The sequence below is a fragment of the Pecten maximus genome, chromosome 18 (genome assembly GCF_902652985.1).
Source record: "Pecten maximus chromosome 18, xPecMax1.1, whole genome shotgun sequence".
Lineage (NCBI taxonomy): Eukaryota > Metazoa > Mollusca > Bivalvia > Pectinida > Pectinidae > Pecten > Pecten maximus.
The window spans coordinates 1,391,249-1,409,674 of NC_047032.1; the positions used below are offsets into that span (position 1 = coordinate 1,391,249).

General features: G+C 37.9%; 1 protein-coding gene across 2 annotated transcripts in view; it reads left to right on the forward strand.

The window, feature by feature from the left end:
* Nucleotides 1–18,426, forward strand: part of LOC117317151 — a 43,839-nt gene that overhangs the window by 2,042 nt on the left and 23,371 nt on the right. For both annotated transcript variants that reach the window (XM_033871949.1, XM_033871948.1), the window contains 7 exons: nucleotides 2,973–3,187; nucleotides 3,948–4,148; nucleotides 4,969–5,315; nucleotides 5,803–5,950; nucleotides 6,708–6,809; nucleotides 9,018–9,107; nucleotides 13,479–16,662. In XM_033871949.1, the coding sequence (XP_033727840.1) occupies nucleotides 2,990–3,187; nucleotides 3,948–4,148; nucleotides 4,969–5,315; nucleotides 5,803–5,950; nucleotides 6,708–6,809; nucleotides 9,018–9,107; nucleotides 13,479–16,662 (4,270 nt within the window). In that variant the 5' untranslated portion in view covers nucleotides 2,973–2,989. The remainder of the gene's footprint in view (nucleotides 1–2,972; nucleotides 3,188–3,947; nucleotides 4,149–4,968; nucleotides 5,316–5,802; nucleotides 5,951–6,707; nucleotides 6,810–9,017; nucleotides 9,108–13,478; nucleotides 16,663–18,426) is intronic.

An 18,426-nucleotide genomic window follows, 5' to 3' on the forward strand; every position in this document is an offset into this window, starting at 1 on the left:
TTGTTTTGTTCTTGTTTTAGTGTTCAGTAAGTGAAATTTGAACTTGTCGTTAAATTGTTGTTGCATTAAAAATGGAATGTTAACAGCAGTAATTAACAAACAATTTATTTAAATTAGCTGTAAACTCTGGCCGATCACCAGACATTCCAGTTGGGCCATACAAAACTACGAAGTCAGTAGGAAGACCTGGAATTATTTGATTTTAAGTTTTGTTATCACTGAGGTTTGAGTGTAATCATAAATGTGTCCGCTCATACTAGAAATTTTGAACTGCATATAGCGTAGAATCACAGACTGTATATGAAACAAATGCAGGTGTGATTTGGGACAACGTGAGCAGTTATGAATGTAACAGGAGCATTTAGTACACAAATTAAACTGTAGTGTTTCCCCCAGGGTTGCCAAAGGGCATGGTAATGTGTGAGGAAAAGGCGACCCAAAGCATGTGTAATTGGTCAGAAAAGGGCACTTTGTAAATACATAATTAGTAATTGTGTGCACTTTCTCACTCACTCAGGATGAGTTGTTTTGTTCCGGGGGGGAAGCCATGTGAGGTAGTGCAAGCATTAGGGGGGGGGGGGGGGGGGGGGGCATGACGTCGTGGAAAAAAGGCATGAAGCAGCGCCATGCATTTCAGGCTTGGGGGGGGGGGGGGGGGGACTCAAAGTCACTATTGTCTCAATATAGTATAAGGTGACCTTTAGTATACTATATTCTAATTATAACATGAATGAAAATATTTTGTTTATCAAAATCAGTACATCAATTAATAGCATAAACTGTGATAATGAATTCCATTCATATTTTCAAAAATTTGTGCATACCTGGTAAGTGAGCAGGTATGTGTTTAAGATTCATTTTGAGAAGGATTAAAATGCTGAAAATATTTTTTTTGTAATTTTGAAATTTTTCTTTTTCTTTTTTTTTTTTTAATTTGAACTTCATGGTAGCTGAAATCTTCAGCATATATATATATTTATATAAGGCAATAAAATGTATATGATTTATCAAAGCTAATTACTGGTCAGATTAATTTAACACTTTGGTTGGTACAAACAACGCCATTTCTTGTTATCAACTCTTAATCACCCTGAAAGAGTGACTTATTATTGTTCTGTTTCTCACCCATTAATTAAGTTACCTTGAACAAAGTAATAACTTTTGTTCTATTTGATGCAATTAACCTGCAATGAAACTTTGTGAAATGGTTGATCAGATAGAGCAACAGTGCTCGTTTTCCAAAAAATATTTGAGTTTAGATTCAAAATGGCTGCCATATACAGAGGCTTCAGGTTCTGTGATTGGTTGAAATGTAAATATTTTCTTATTTTGGTGAAATTTGGTGTTTATAGACACCAGTAAATTTCGTAACCTCACTTTCACATTTCAACAAAGTTGCCACCATTTTCTGGTGTCTGATCATATGTTAAGTCAAAATTAAGATATCCCATTTTAATGAAATTCAGTATGCAATCTTAAGTATACCATGGGACACCAAGTCACTTTCTCTACCTCAGGTTCACATTTCAACAAAGTAGTCGCCATTTTCTTGTCTCTGATTGGTCGAAATCCAAAAAATTTTAGATTTTGAGGAAAGGTCATGACGTACTACTTTGACACGCCAGGTGGTGGATGTGTTGACTTCTGCTATTGCTCGCAATTGCAAGTCTAAGCTAGTTATTAACTAATACACCCCGGCAAAGTCCATATATTATCAACCATTCAAGTTTTCATCAAGTTGTTATAATTATTGTTCAATGTTTTACTTATTATTATTTTCCCGCTGTTTTTCTTTGCGCGCCTTTTCTTAAAAAACTACCAGCTGTGGATCCTCATGAAACTTTGAACTCAGTATGATGCGTGCATGCCTAGTTGTGCATTTTGGCTGCCACATCCTCTGATTATATATAATTAGCTAAAAATAAGTTATTACTAATTTATATTACTATGTAATGGAATTTAATAAAAGTTGGTGGGAGGGATGGTTGCAAGATTACTTCTGATTTGTAGAAATTTAGATATTGTCTGATTTTGGCACTAAGAAAATATTGGGGGTGTTCGTTTTTGGAAAAAAAATGGCTGCCATTATCTGTTCTATGATTGGTTGAAATTCAAATATTGTCTGATTTTTATGAAACTTGGAATGAATGGACATTGGCCTTTTTCTTAACCTCACTTTTACATTTTAAGACAAAGGTCACCATTTTCTGGCCTCTGATTGATTTTTGTAGACGAGTTGAGGGGTCGGGGTGACCTGTGATTGGTTTTTGTAGACGAGTTGAGGGGTCGGGGTGACTTATGTTATTACTCGCAATTGCAATGCAATTCTATACTAGTTCTTATGATGGCTAGTTGTACACTTCACTATTTTCCAAGGATCAACCATCCAAGATGGCCACCAATGCCTCTGATTGGCCAAAATTATATCTAATTGTAACATTCGCTCTATTATGGAACCTTAATGAATCTTAGTGAAATGGTTGATAATTATATATAAAAGGACAGGACTCTTTTAGAAAATATTTGAGTTTGGATTCAAAATGGCCACCAAATGCAGGCTTCTGATCAGTCGAAATTTAAATAATGTCCGATTTTGTTGAAATTTGATATGTAGCTAGCTATAGCTATAGGTATACATTCGTATTCTCAGTTTCATATTTCAACAAAATGACTACAATTTCCTGGCCTCCGATCATGACTGGTCATTCAAACTCTAGAGAGGGACCCCATTTATTTGGAAATTTTAAAGGAACCCCGTCATAAATATTCTCTGTTTTATTACTAAATTGATTTTAAATTATTCAGATATTTCTTTTGAGTTAATTACAAATAATGAGTGTTAATGTTATTAGATCAATTCAGTACATAATTCCTTATAAGTAAATTAAAGATGTCGGTGAAATACTAACGTGATATTTACGTAGTTCTCCAAACTTTATCATGATAGCCATGATTCTTGTTGTTGTTTATAGAAATTCAAAGGAGTGAAATGTCCGAAAGTGAACGAACAGAAACAAGTCATGCTATAGCAGTGACTGTGTGTGGTAATCAAGCCTCCCCCGACAGTGCTGGTCCCCCCACCCCGACCGTGTCTGTTGGTAATGATAACAGTTCTACGAAACCAGTCAGAGAAGACCAGTCTGGACCTGCTCCGCCGGGTGGCAGCTGGCATTTAGAAGGATTTGAGGTGAGGCACATACATCTTCTGTTAGTCCATTGAGAGGAGTTATGGGCAGTACTCCAAAGTGACGATTGAATCCTGGCCCAAGATTGGCCTTATTTAAAACAAGATCTTACATTGGATATTACTAAAAAGGACACAATTGATTTAGTGTGTCCAGTGAAAATTCAGAGATTAGGAAATAAGACTTTGAAAAAGAGATTATATAATTACTATAACTGAGCTCAAAGTGGTCTGCATAGCCACTAAAACATTGTGTAGATTGGTTTCAGTCAATTCTTCAATTACGTTCCCAGTTGAAAAAGTTACAGAGAGATGTTACACTGAACTTAAGAATTAAGATATTTTTTTTAAATGTAAGACAAATTGGCTGAGCAACTATCTTTTCCAATTGGTGCCTATAGCTAGATTTGATGACTTGGTAGCTAAATAGACCACCTGTTAAAAATATCCACTTTGAGCCCTGTGTTAGTTCAACAACCTAAAATATGTTTAAGATAGCTCAAACTTAAAGCCCACCCTGGTGGATTACTGTACGCCATAGTTAACGTTGGTCACCCTATTTATAGAAATCACCACAAGTAACAATTTAAGTAAGCATAATACAGACAGCCTGAAGTTAAAATAAGTAAATTCTCTTTCCTTTCACAAGAAACAGTGAATACTGAACTGCCAAGCTCTTTATGACTCCAACCAAATGAATCACCGATGTTCATGTTACATTCCTCTTTGGGGATAAAACTTTTTTATTTTCACTTTTCTTTAGGACAAAAATCCTTTTAGTGGTTTTTCTGAGGAGCACATGAGCAAGCTGGACGAATTTTTGTCCTCGGAGGAAGCGAGGAAGATTCTGCAACAGACCAACGAGGGTGATTTCACGGAGACTATGGCCCAGGTGGCTGGACTGGACAGTAGCCAGGACTCGGCCAACACCAGTGATGATCTCCTGGCACTCGATATGTTTGATGTAAGGACATTCATAATGTAAAATATAAAGATCCAAAAACAAGAATTGGATAATACGAAGTAAAAACATATAATATCTAGTATCTGTCAGATGATGAGGGTTGGGGGTATATATCATGGGATCCCTGATCAATGATTACTTTTTTTACCTTATGTCACCGTGCAGCATCAACGTCGATCAATATTTCCTTTACTATACATTGATAAGTAGAACTATTTTTTTTATCTCAATACGCTGTGTTATTCCACTATCAAGCCATTGTATAAATGTGCCGACTGTTGGACAAATATATGTTATATACCACAAGTGGTATATGACCTTCCGGTCCTTTGATTGGTCAAGAATTCGAACTTTGACCCAAGCTGCAATTGTTATTGACGTCATCAATAATCGAATGACGTCACATCACCAGTCCCGGACATCACCGGTACACTTTATTTGCATACGCAAAATTATACTTGGCCACGTTTCCCTTTGATTCAAGCTGATATATTATTGTGGTAGAAACAGGTCACACGAAAAAATAACTTACTCGTGTGAAATAAATTCCATATCCAACAATCACTCGTTGTGTAACCTCTATTTACACCACTAGGGGAAATAAAGCAAAAAACATTTCGTCCAAATTTGGTTACAACCATTATTGGAAGATCTAGAGGCAGCTCACAAAAATAGGGAAATAGTTGTGATATAGCTTATATTTTACCATTATTACTTAAGGTGAATGATGAAGGCCCTCTGGGCCTCTTATTTGTGTAGAAATGAGATTGGGAGGGATCCTGAAGCTGTATCTATGTGATAACTATGCTTCGTTATACAGAAATCCGATGACAGATCGGCATCTTTCTCTGATCATGCTTACGCCCTACCGTCGTACCAAATGCCAAAACAGCCTACAATAGTGCTACAGACAGCTGCGTCAACTTCGGGGAATCCGTCCTCGTCTCCACGCAAGAGTGCACGTATTGCTATTCGTAAAGGGCAGAATGCAGATGATGATGTTGAGGAAGTGAAGGACGTTGACCAACCACTTGTGGATGTTGCAGTAGAGGTGAAGCTGGATGAAGAGGAGGTTGTTGAAGAGGCAGAGGAGTCGGAAGAAACCCCAAGCCGGGGGCGGGGACGTCCAAAGGGGCGAAAGGTGGAACAATCTCCTCTTAGTATAAGGTAGGTCATGGGGTTATCTTTATAAAGGCTAGGTATTGACAGTAAATTTACAGAACGTTAGGCAAGGATGATCTACCTGGAGAAATTCATTAGGCCATACCAATTTGATAGATTGTTCTTCGGAAATTGAGATTTCAAAATCGGAGCGAGTAAGCAAAATTAATTTTTTTTTTTAAAGAATAGACGGGGAAAGTAGACTCAGCAGATTATGTGATGCAAATCTTATTGTAATTCAAAATAGTATCTATGGCATTCAGTGGGCAAATATTTTTTCGGCGGTACTCTAGTTTGAATGTTTTGTTAAGCACCATTTCCGTCAGCGCATGAGCCACAGAACATACAGGTTTCACAAACATCATTTTGTTACTGAATTAAAATCACAATTGGAATGATTCTTAGGACATTTTGAATTATGCCAAAATGGCTGGAGTATAAAACAACAACTAGGTAAGGCTATTAAAGTAGATTTTTTATTGTGTCTCTTCAGAAGATCAACCAGAATTGGTGATCATGAGCAGCGTGAAATGGCTGAGAAAATCCTACAGGAAAACAGACAAAAAGAGAAAGAGGCAATGGAGGCATTGCAGAGTGGAAAGGCTGAGAAACAGGACGACAAAAAGACACCCATTAGAAAAGTATGTATAGGCTAAAAGTCACTTTTTTCACCAGATATAAATTTGTTTTGCATTGATTTGTGAAAAAAACCTTATCAAATACTCACATAATCTTTTGCAAATATAAATGTTGTATAAACACTGGTCATATCTGAAATTTACTCACTTGAAAACCAATAATGCCTTTTGTTATCGTAGCTGTCGGTACTGACATTTGTACTGCTACCATCTTTAATTGGAAAATACTAATAAAAAGTCGTAAACTGCCACAAAATTCTGGATTTTGATCAGAAAAAAACCCCCAGAAAAACAACAAAATTTTTTTAAAAATTTGTTTTTGTCACAACAGAATAAGTAGTAATAAGTTGATAAAAATAGAAATATTTCTGTTAGAACAAAATGGAAAAAAGTTACTTTTGTATCCATTTGACCATTTTGAGTTATGTTTTGTCTTGGCCTTGACAAAATTATGTTTTATTCTTGGATTTTAAATGGAAAAAACTTTTTGATAAAGATTAAACCCTTCAGATTTTAAAAATATATGTATATATGTAAAGTGTATGCATTGATGTGACTTCAGTTAAAACTGACTGGTCTACTGAATGCCTGAAATGACAAGTTATTTATGACAGTTTCAAGTAAACAGGTTAGTGCAAAATCTTGACCTGTCTATAAAGGCAACCTGTCTATTGTGACCGTTTTTCTGCCTCTCTTTGGGCGGTCTTTATAGACAGGTTTGACTATGTATTTTACAAAAGATGTTTTTTCATGTGATTAGGGTGGAAGAGGCCGCAAAGCAGCAATGAAGACAGAGGAAGAAGAGGCAGAGGAAAGTGAGGAGGAAGTTAAAGTCGGAGGGAAGAAAGGATCTAGTAAAAAGGTTCATAAATAAGTTTAAAGATGCTAATTAACTACAAAGAGTAATTGTGATTGAAAACAAGAAAACAGAATAGGCTATAGTATACTACACTCACCTGAACAAACAACAAGTGAGCTTATGTTGTGGTGCGGTGTCCATAGCCTATCCAGGCATCTAGCATTACCTTTTCTTCAAAAAACTTCTTCTCAATAACCAAGAGGCCTAGAGACCTTATATTGGTCCTATAACATGTTAGGGTGAAGGGCTATCAAGATTGTTAATATAATGACTTTGACCCTCATTCAAGGTCACAGTGGTTAAATGTGCTAAACATTTTAAATGACTTCTTCTCACTATGCAAGAGGCCCATAGATCTGACATTGACCTCAAATTCAAGGTCACTGGGGTTAAATGTGTTAAAATTTTTAAATGACTTCTCACTATTCAAGAGGCCCATAGATCTGACATTGACCTCAAATTCAAGGTCACTGGGGTTAAATGTGTTAAAATTTTTAAATGCCTTACTTCTTCTCACTATTAAAGAGGCCCATAGATCTGACATTGACCTCAAATTCAAGGTCACAGGAATTTGTTAAAATGTATCAAAACTCAGGGGACTATTAAGGCCCACGGACCTCTTGTCCGAATTCATCTTTGTTATCGCTATTTCTTGAAAAGTACTGGAGAGATATTCCTCAAACTTCATCTGTAGGTTTCCATTGGTACCTAGTTATGCCAATTCAAGTAAATTTTCATCTGGAAAAGAAAATTACCAACGGTTAGCCATCTTTGATTTTAAGAATTGAAGTTTGTTATCTCTATTTCTTTAGAAGTACCAGAGGGATATTTCTTAATCATGATTAAGTAGGTTCCCTGTGTTCCCTAGTTGTGCCTGATTTAATTTAGATTTTTGATCAGGAAAACAAAATGGCTGACAGGCGCCATCTTGGAAGTTTATTATTGCTGTTTCTTGAAAAAAAAAACTGGAGGGACATTTTTCAAATGTGATGAGTAGGTTCCCCTTGGTCCCTCTTTGTGCCAAATCAACTTTAGGCTTTTGATCATAAAAACAAAATATCTGACAGGTGGCCATCTTGGATTTTGAGAATTAAAGTTTGTTATCGCTTTATTCTTGAAACAAACTGAAGAGATGTTTCTCAAACTTCACATGTAGGTTCTACTTGTTCTTGTCAGATTATTAAGAGAAAAGAAAGAAAGAAGGGAAAAGTAAGGAGTAGATCAGTTTGACATAGAACCAATAAAGATCATTTAATGTTGGGTGCCAAGATCCCTCTTGGATCTCTTATTGTCATAAATATTCACCAAAGATGGCCACAATTGCTGCCATCTTGAAAAACACATTTCAACTTCTTCTCAAGTTCCAACAGTTGGTTTCAACTCCAATCTTGCCTGAAAAGATTTTGAGAAGTATATATAAAAAAAAATTTCGGGTCACTCAGTAATCTAAGATGGCAGTATTGCATGATCCCAATGGTTGTCGGTACCACTTTTTTACTACAGTAGTAATAGGGTCTGTTAAAGTCAGATGACCGTTTAGGACGATGGACTTCTTGTTCAAATAGTAGTCGGAAGTTGTGTATACATGTACCCTTCGGTTAAAAGTGTTCAAAACTGCTCTACAATACTGGCAGTTCAGCGACCTCTGTTCCCAGTTCATTGCCAGTAAAAATGGTTGGATTGTGATTAACTTTTTCAATGATATAGAAGACATTGCAGGGATTTTCCTACAATAGAAACAGGGTCCGTTAAAAGGACCCATTCCCCTAAAAACGTCTTGTGAAAATTCCCAATTTGACACTGAAAAATTCCCAATTCTGAAGTCACTTTTGAATGATTAAGTAAGTTTTATCTTTTGATAAAAAACAGCTATAGATAACAAAATGAAATCAAAAATATTACAAAAGCAATATTCATCAAAGAAAAACTGAAATTTGTATGAATTTTACTATTTTTTGTTTTCCCAATGTCACATTTTGTGGCATAGAAATTCCCAATTCATTGGACCTTGGACCAAGTTGAAAAATTGAAGGAAAATCGCTGCATTGTATAGATAAAAAGTTCCCGAAAACAATAGTTGTATGGTTGAACTACTAGTCGATGATGTAGGAGTAAAAGTTTGACTACTTGCAGAATCTTAACTTTGTGGTAGATCATGACAGTTTCTTAGTTAAGAATCCAAACTAATGGCAATTATAACCATGTTATCAGGTAAAGAAGAATGATGAAGAAGAAAACAGTGATGATGATGAAGAGGAGGAGGAAAATGATGAAGTTGGGAAAAAGAAGGCTACAAAAAAGGTTTGTTGTTTAACCCTTTGCCACATGTAAGCGCCTCTGGACGCCTTTACCCCTTGACACATGTAAGCGCTTCCTGACGCCTCTGCATTATCTCCATGTAAGCGCTTCTCGACGCCTCTACGTTATCTCAATGTAAGCGCCTCTCGACGCCATGCCGGTTTGGTAAACTTAGACATGGAAAATCCCGTGATTGAGAGCGACACCTATCTGGAAATCCCCGATACTATTTTAAGTAAATATCAATGCATCGACCAATCAGATTTGTACACGTCATTCATACGAAAGTTTTTGAATAAATTAACCTAGAAAGTGTGAGTCATGAGTGTAGAAAAGTGTGACAACAACGAGGCGTGATGGCGTCTGTCGCTACGATTTTGCGTGACATTTTTGACGACGATGATGATGATTTAGAGTTCGATGGCTTTGGACCTGAAGACATTGAGTCAGATATTGATCTTAACGATGTTCTAAATGAACTGTCAACAGATAACGAGTCCGAGAATGAGGACGAACGGCGACCAGGTGTACTAGTACTGCCGCCATTACGTAATGTTGAACTCGAGATTTTTCGCCGATCACAGTAAATAATTTTGTTAGGGAAACAGGGCCAGTACTTCCAGAAAATTTTGATGTTGATACTGCAAGTCCCATTGATTATTTCTAGATCTACCTTTTTTCAATGAGAATCAGTTTTCCGCCATAGCTCGACACACTAATAACTACGCTCGCTGGCATTTGAAATACGAAAGAAGATTTGACCCAAAATGGTCGGATACACATTCCTTCATCGCGACATCGGATATAAGCTTAGGCTTAAGCCTGAACTGTTGAAATATTCTTGTGAAAACTTTAAAAATTCAGTTTGTTTCATTTGGGAGTTAATGTTGAATCATTTCATGTACAGGAATTCAATGAATTATAAATTACGGTGTCAAAATATTTTGAAATTTGTCTGTTCTGTTTGTATACAGCTGATTTCGTGGTTATGTGTTGTTGGTTTTATAAAGAAAATAGCACAGAATTAAAATTTAAGAAATTCTGAACATAATTGTAACTTACTAAAAATGTCTAAAACAACTATTTCACTTTCAAAATTAGGTTTAGAAAAATTAATCAAAACAAAGCTTAATTTCTCAAAAACTGCCATTGAGATGGTGTATGTACATTTCAGTCAGCGCAATAATGTTGCATTGCAACAATGTATCTTTGCACTATTGGCACAGAGTGCTGAAGTGTTATAACCTGCATGTGGCAAAGGGTTAAAAGAATGTGATTGTCACAGCGGTTTGAATCGCTGCCTTTCCCCATGATTATCAAGTCAGTATTACTGTTTATTAGCTCACCTGGTCAGAAGAACCAAGGTGAGCTTATACCATACCGTGTTGTCCTGAGTCGTCGTCTGGTACAAATGGTAGGGCTGACCCCCATGGGGACTGAGGGGCGGGGCCAAATGGGGTGAATTTGGCTAAATTGAAATCAAAATCTTCTCTGAAACTTAGCAATACATGTCGCTCATATTTGACTGGTAGCATCACTTTGGGGTAGGGATTCAAAATTGTACAAATGATGGGACTGACCCCTGGGAGGCAAAGGGCAGGGTCAAAAGGGGGCAATTTGTTTAAACAACTTCTCTGAAAGTAAGCAATGGATATCACTCACATTTGTGTGGTAGCCTGGTTATTGGGTGGGGATTCAAAATTGTACAAATGTTGGGGCTGACCCCCTGAGGGACTGAGGGGCGGTGCCAAAAGGGTCAATTTAGCTAAAATGATATACACAAATTTTTCTCAGAGACTTAGCAATGGAAATCACTCATATTTGACTTGTAGCATCCCTATGGGGTTAGGCCTAAAGTCAATTTCATTTCATGGATTAATGCACTTTTTGGCATAAAACCTAACATTTTTAGAATAACAATAAAAACAAATGTACATGTACCCATATGAAATGCTTATGATATATTGACATAGCAAGACCAACAACAAATATACTTCAGTATAGTTCTTGTTTCATATCTCATAGAACCAGGCGAGCGATACAGGCCCTCTGGGCCTCTTGTTACAAATTGTTAATCAGCAAATGTTAAGGATACAGGTACAGTCTGGGGAAAGTCTAGCAATTCAGGCAAAATAACTTATTTATTGATATGTTAGAAACATACTGTATTATCCCCAAATAAGTCCCCTTCCCTAGAAACATACTGTATTGTCCTCAAATAAGCTCCCCCCCCTTCCCTAGTGTAAAATGTTAGTAACATACTGTATTATCCTCAAATAAGCCCCCCTTCCCTAGTAACATACTGTATTATCCTCAAATAAGCCCCCCCTTCCCTAGTAACATACTGTATTATCCTCAAATAATTCCCCTTCTCTAGTAACATACTGTATTATCCTCAAATAAGCCCCCCCCCTTCCCTAGTAACATACTGTATTATCCTCAAATAAGCCCCTTCCCTAGTAACATACTGTATTATCCTCAAATAAGCCCCTTCCCTAGTAACATACTGTATTATCCTCAAATAAGCCCCTTCCCTAGTAACATACTGTATTATCCTCAAATAAGCCCCTTCCCTAGTAACATACTGTATTATCCTCAAATAAGCCCCTTCCCTAGTAACATACTGTATTATCCTCAAATAAGCCCCCCCCCCCCTTCCCTAGTAACATACTGTATTATCCTCAAATAAGCCCCTTCCCTAGTAACATACTGTATTATCCTCAAATAAGCCCCTTCCCTAGTAACACACTGTATTATCCTCAAATAAGCCCCTTCCCTAGTAACACACTGTATTATCCTCAAATAAGACCCCTTCCCTAGTAACATACTGTATTATCCTCAAATAAGCCCCTTCTCTAGTAACATACTGTATTATCCTCAAATAAGCCCCTTCCCTAGTAACATACTGTATTATCCTCAAATAAGCCCCTTCCCTAGTAACATACTGTATTATCCTCAAATAAGCCCCTTCTCTAGTAACATACTGTATTATCCTCAAATAAGCCCCTTCCCTAGTAACATACTGTATTATCCTCAAATAAGCCCCCCCCCCTTCCCTAGTAACACACTGTATTATCCTCAAATAAGCCCCTTCCCTAGTAACACACTGTATTATCCTCAAATAAGCCCCCCCTTCCCTAGTAACATACTGTATTATCCTCAAATAAGCCCCCCCCCCTTCCCTAGTAACATACTGTATTATCCTCAAATAATTCCCCTTCTCTAGTAACATACTGTATTATCCTCAAATAAGCCCCTTCCCTAGTAACATACTGTATTATCCTCAAATAAGCCCCTTCTCTAGTAACATACTGTATTATCCTCAAATAAGCCCCCTTCCCTAGTAACATACTGTATTATCCTCAAATAAGCCCCCCCCCCCCTTCCCTAGTAACACACTGTATTATCCTCAAATAAGCCCCCTTCCCTAGTAACACACTGTATTATCCTCAAATAAGCCCCCCCCTTCCCTAGTAACATACTGTATTATCCTCAAATAAGCCCCCCCCCCCCCTTCCCTAGTAACATACTGTATTATCCTCAAATAATTCCCCTTCTCTAGTAACATACTGTATTATCCTCAAATAAGCCCCTTCCCTAGTAACACACTGTATTATCCTCAAATAAGCCCCTTCCCTAGTAACATACTGTATTATCCTCAAATAAGCCCCTTCCCTAGTAACATACTGTATTATCCTCAAATAAGCCCCTTCTCTAGTAACATACTGTATTATCCTCAAATAAGCCCCTTCCCTAGTAACACACTGTATTATCCTCAAATAAGCCCCTTCCCCCCCCCCCCTTCCCTAGTAACATACTGTATTATCCTCAAATAAGCCCCTTCTCTAGTAACATACTGTATTATCCTCAAATAAGCCCCTTCCCTAGTAACATACTGTATTATCCTCAAATAAGCCCCTTCCCTAGTAACATACTGTATTATCCTCAAATAAGCCCCCCCCCCCCTTCCCTAGTGTTAAATGTTAGTAACATACTGTATTATCCTCAAATAAGCCCCCTCCCCCCCCTTCCCTAGTGTAAATTTTTAGAATTGAATTTTTGTTGAGAGGACTTATTTCTGAACCTCCTTTACCTCAGTATTCTAAAAGTGATGATTCTGCAAAATAGAACGGGCTTATTTGTGAACTGGAGCTTATTTTCATATATATGCAGTTCACAGGGAAATGCCAATTATCGTAACATTTAATTAGCTGATCTCCAGTTGTGTCCCATACCTGATCAGTATGCCTCCCACTTACAAATCACCTTCTGCATGTTTTCCTAGTCGTTTGGAATGTTTGTGTTCTACTGTGTAGCCTTGAGTATAGGACTGAGACAGACAGTTGTAAAAATTGCTTTCTTTTATCATTTTAGAATGGAAATCAAGGATTGAAGGCCAAAGGGAAAAAGGGAAAAGCTGTGGAGGATGATAAGAGTGAGGAAGATGAGGAAGAAAGTGAAAAGGAAGTCAAAACACCGAGAGGTGGAAGGAAAAAAACAGCAGTGAAAGGGAAAAGAGGAGTAAAGAAGCAAGTCAAACAGGAAAGTGACAGTGAGGAGGAGAGTTCTCCCAAACAACAAGGAAAGAAAAAAGTAGGGAAAAAAGGGAAAAAGGACAATGAAAGTAGCGAAGATGAGCAGGAAGAAGAGGAAACACCTAAAGGAAAGAAGCAAGTTGTTCAAACAGGGAAAAAGAAAATTATTCAGAAAGGACAGAAGAAACAGGAAAGTGAAGAGGAGGAGGAGGAGGAGGAGGAGGAAACACCTAAAGGGAAAAAGAAACCTCTTAGGAAAGGAAAGAAGGGTAAAGAAAGTGATGAGGAAGAAGAAGAGGTCACACCCCAAGGGAAAAAGAAACCTCTCAGGAAAGGAAAGAAAGGGAAAGCAAGTGATGAGGAAGAAGAAGATACACCCAAAGGAAAAAGGCAACCTCTCAGGAAAGGAAAGAAAGGGAAAGAAAGTGATGAGGAAGAAGAAGAGGTCACACCCAAAGGGAAAAAGAAACCTCTCAGGAAAGGAAAGAAAGGGAAAGAAAGTGATGAGGAAGAAGAAGATGCACCCAAAGGAAAAAGGCAACCTCTCAGGAAAGGAAAGAAAGGGAAAGAAAGTGATGAGGAAGAAGAAGAAGTCACACCCAAAGGGAAAAAGAAACCTCTCAGGAAAGGAAAGAAGGGTAAAGAAAGTGATGAAGAGGAGGAAGAAGACACACCCAAAGGGAAAAAGAAACCTCTCAGGAAAGGAAAGAAAGGGAAGGTAAGTGATGAAGAGGAGGAAGAAGACACACCCAAAGGGAAAAAGAAACCTCTTAGGAAAGGAAAGAAAGGTAAAGAAAGTGATGAGGAAGAAGAAGAGGTCACACCCCAAGGGAAAAAGAAACCTCTCAGGAAAGGAAAGAAGGGTAAAGAGAGTGACGAGGAGGAAGAAACAACACCGGAAGGAAAGAAAAGGGGGGTAAAAACAGTAAAGAAAGCCGAAGAAAGTGATGAAGAAGACACTCCTGTGACAGGAAGACAGAAAAGAGGGAGGAAAGCTAAGGCTAAACAAGATGATCATGAAGAGAATGTTATTACAAAAAGAGGAACAAAAGTGGTCCAGAAAGGGCAGAAATTAGCAGCTGGTAGAAAAGGAAAGAAGAAAGCAGAGGAAGACACTGAGGGAGAAGAGGAGGAAGAAGTTGAGACACCAAAGACCGGCAAAAAGAAAGAAAAGAAACAGAAGGACAGCGAGAATGAGACAGCATCTCCTGTAAAAGGAAGGAAAAAGGTAGCCTCAAAAATAGACAATGAGGACAATGAATCTGCTGAAGAGGAGGATCATGTGGAAACAAAGAAAGGTGTGAGGAAATCAACAGGCAAGGACGAAGAAAGTTTACCGAGGAGTGCTAAGGGAACAAAAACTCCAGTCAAAATGGGAATTAGAAAGGAATTGCCAGCTTCAAATAGAAGGAACAGTGGCCGAGGAGCAGCTGCAGCGTCTCCTGTCAAGGAGAAGATGGGGAAGACAGAAAGTCTGAGTACTAACCAGGAGGACATCACTCCTCCAAAACAGAGGAAGGGGTTAGGGAAGAGGAAGGAGGATTTAAAGGACACTCCCACTGGAGGAAAAAGGAGGAGGACAATTTCAGAAAAGGAAGAAGTTAAAGGGAAAGAAGGAAAGGATGCACAAAGAAAGAGACAAGATTCTGTAGATTCAAAGATGTGTGAGGGATCTGCTGCACAGAAAGTTACACCGAAACCTGTGAAAAAGAAACCCCGGAAATCAGAGGAGGTTGTTATAGATCCAACTGTCATGGATTTGTTTAAACCTGATGGAATCATTCAGGAGAAACATGACTCATCGGACAGTGTGGAGGTCAAGGGTCATGCTCATCAGCATTCCCAGTCTGAGAAAAACAATGAGAAAAAAGTATCAGAGAGTCAGAATTTGACTGTTTCTGACATCAAAACAGAAGCAGACAACACTAATATAGTGGAGGAACTCGGTGAGGACGTCAAAGTAAAAAAGGACATTGTGGAAGCAGATTCTAGTATTAACAGTGAGAAAACGTCAGTCATAAGTAAAAGTACAGATGTCACTAAGGTTAATACTTGTGATCCACTAAATCAGGATGCAGAAATCGGGGAACTGGTGTCGGACATTGCTGAGGGGAAAGCACAGGATGTTCAGTGTGAAAGTGATAATGTTGCTGACAAATCTCAGATTAAAGAGGCAGATAGTGTTCAAATTACTGACATATCTCGGCTCAAAGTGGCAGATAGTGGTCAGATTACTGACATATCTCTGCTTAAAGTGGCAGATAGTGGTCAGATTACTGACATATCTCTGCTTAAAGTGGCAGATAGTGGTCAGATTACTGACATATCTCAGATCAACGAGGCTGACAGTGGTCAGATTACTGACAAATCTCAGATTAAAGAGGCTGACAGTGTTCAGAATGAAACTAAGGATGTTTGTAAACAGGAAGTGACTGTAATGGCTACAGAAAGTGAGGCCACTGTACATTCCCTTTCTGAACAGCAGACCTCTGTGAGTGATAATGTTTCTGGTGAGGGCAATTCTAAAGATGTCACATTTTTACAAATTAAGGAAGGAAGTGTTGAGCTCTCACAAACTACGGGGGAGAATGTTGATCAAGATGTAACTCCCAAAGTTACATTACAGGAAAGTACACATTCTGCTATTCAACAATCAGAAATTCTAAATGTGGGGGAAGTAGTGGGGGAAAAACAATTGGATGCTGTGGTAATCGGTGAACAGGATTTACCTAACAAACAGGAAACAAAGGATTTACCTGAAGGACAGGAAACAAAGGATTTACCTGAAGGACAGGAAACAAAGGATTTACCTAAAGAGGTAGAAAGTCCAAGTAAAACCACAACCAACAGTGATATGGAGGTTCGACAGAAACGTGAAAGAAAACCCAAAAAGTATTCATTCCCTTATGAAATCCCAGAAAGTAGTCCCAGAAAGGAAAAGAAACCAAAGGAAAAAGTTAAGAAAAAAACAAAAACTCAACCATCAATGGCTGGAAAGTCGTCACAGGCTAATCTAGAGAGTGGTAAGTTATGGTGGTAGAAATGTGTGGACGTTCTAGACAGTGGTAAGTTATGGTGGTAGAAATGTGTGGACAGTCTAGACAGTGGTAAGTTATGGTGGTAGAAATGTGTGGACAGTCTAGACAGTGGTAAGTTACGGTGGTAGAAATGTGTGGTCGTTCTAGACAGTGGTAAGTTATGGTGGTAGAAATGTGTGGATGTTTTAGACAGTGGTAAGTTATGAGGGTAGAAGTGTGTGGACGTTCTAGACAGTGGTAAGTTATATATGGTGGTAGAAATGTGTGGACGTTCTAGACAGTGGTAAGTTATATATGGTGGTAGAAATGTGTGGACAGTCTAGACAGTGGTAAGTTATATATGGTGGTAGAAATGTGTGGACGTTCTAGACAGTGGTAAGTTATGAGGGTAGAAATGTGTGGTCGTTCTAGACAGTGGTAAGTTATGAGGGTAGAAGTGTGTGGACGTTCTAGACAGTGGTAAGTTATATATGGTGGTAGAAATGTGTGGACGTTCTAGACAGTGGTAAGTTATATATGGTGGTAGAAATGTGTGGACAGTCTAGACAGTGGTAAGTTATATATGGTGGTAGAAATGTGTGGACGTTCTAGACAGTGGTAAGTTATATATGGTGGTAGAAATGTGTGGACGTTCTAGACAGTGGTAAGTTATGGTGGTAGAAATGTGTGGACTTTCTAGACAGTAGTAAGTTATGAGGGTAGAAATGTGTGGACGTTCTAGACAGTGGTAAGTTATATATGGTGGTAGAAATGTGTGGAGGTTCTAGACAGTGGTAAGTTATGAGGGTAGAAATGTGTGGACGTTCTAGACAGTGGTAAGTTATATATGGTGGTAGAAATGTGTGGAGGTTCTAGACAGTGGTAAGTTATGGTGGTAGAAATGTGTGGAGGTTCTAGACAGTGGTAAGTTATGGTGGTAGAAATGTGTGGACGTTCTAGACAGTGGTAAGTTATAAGTTATATGATGGTAGAAATGTATGTTTGGATGTGGAGCACACTTGAGCACTGTTAGTTATGAGCTATATGTACTAGTTGCTATGAACATGTTTAATACATATATAAGCTTCTACACAGTCGTAGCATAAGTTGTCTGAATTTATATTTATCTGTACATTTGTAATGTATGTATAGATATCGTACGTTTATGCAGGCATGTGTATATATATATATGCTGTCGAAATTGGAAAGACCATTTCAAAATGATAGTTCACAGTTTTTGCGAACTTTTGATAAACTCTAGATCTGCATCAATTCTGCAATTAATATGCGGCAGGAGTATATATAGTTGTGATAGTAAAGTTTGGGAAAATTATTTAATGAACAGGAATTAATGTTCTGGCAGGATTGCTGAAATTTCCAGGAGAGTGATACAGGCCCTATGGGCTATGATAGTAAAAAGTGCTTATTATTTGACATAATGTAAAATTTTCATAGGTAAAGAACATTCCAAAATAGCAGAAATCTTTTTATTAACTGTAAATTCTAATCCAAACTTGACTGTCAGGAGCTTATTGCCTAAAGAGAGCTTATTAGCTATATATCTTGTTGTCTATAGAGAGCTTATTGTCTGCAGATAGTTTATTGTCTATAGAGAGCTTATTGTCTATAGAGTTTATTGTCTATAGAGAGTTTATTGTCTATAGAGTTTATTGTCTATAGAGAGCTTATTGTCTATAGAGTTTATTGTCTATAGAGAGCTTATTGTCTATAGAGAGTTTATCGTCTATAGAGAGTTTATTGTCTATAGAG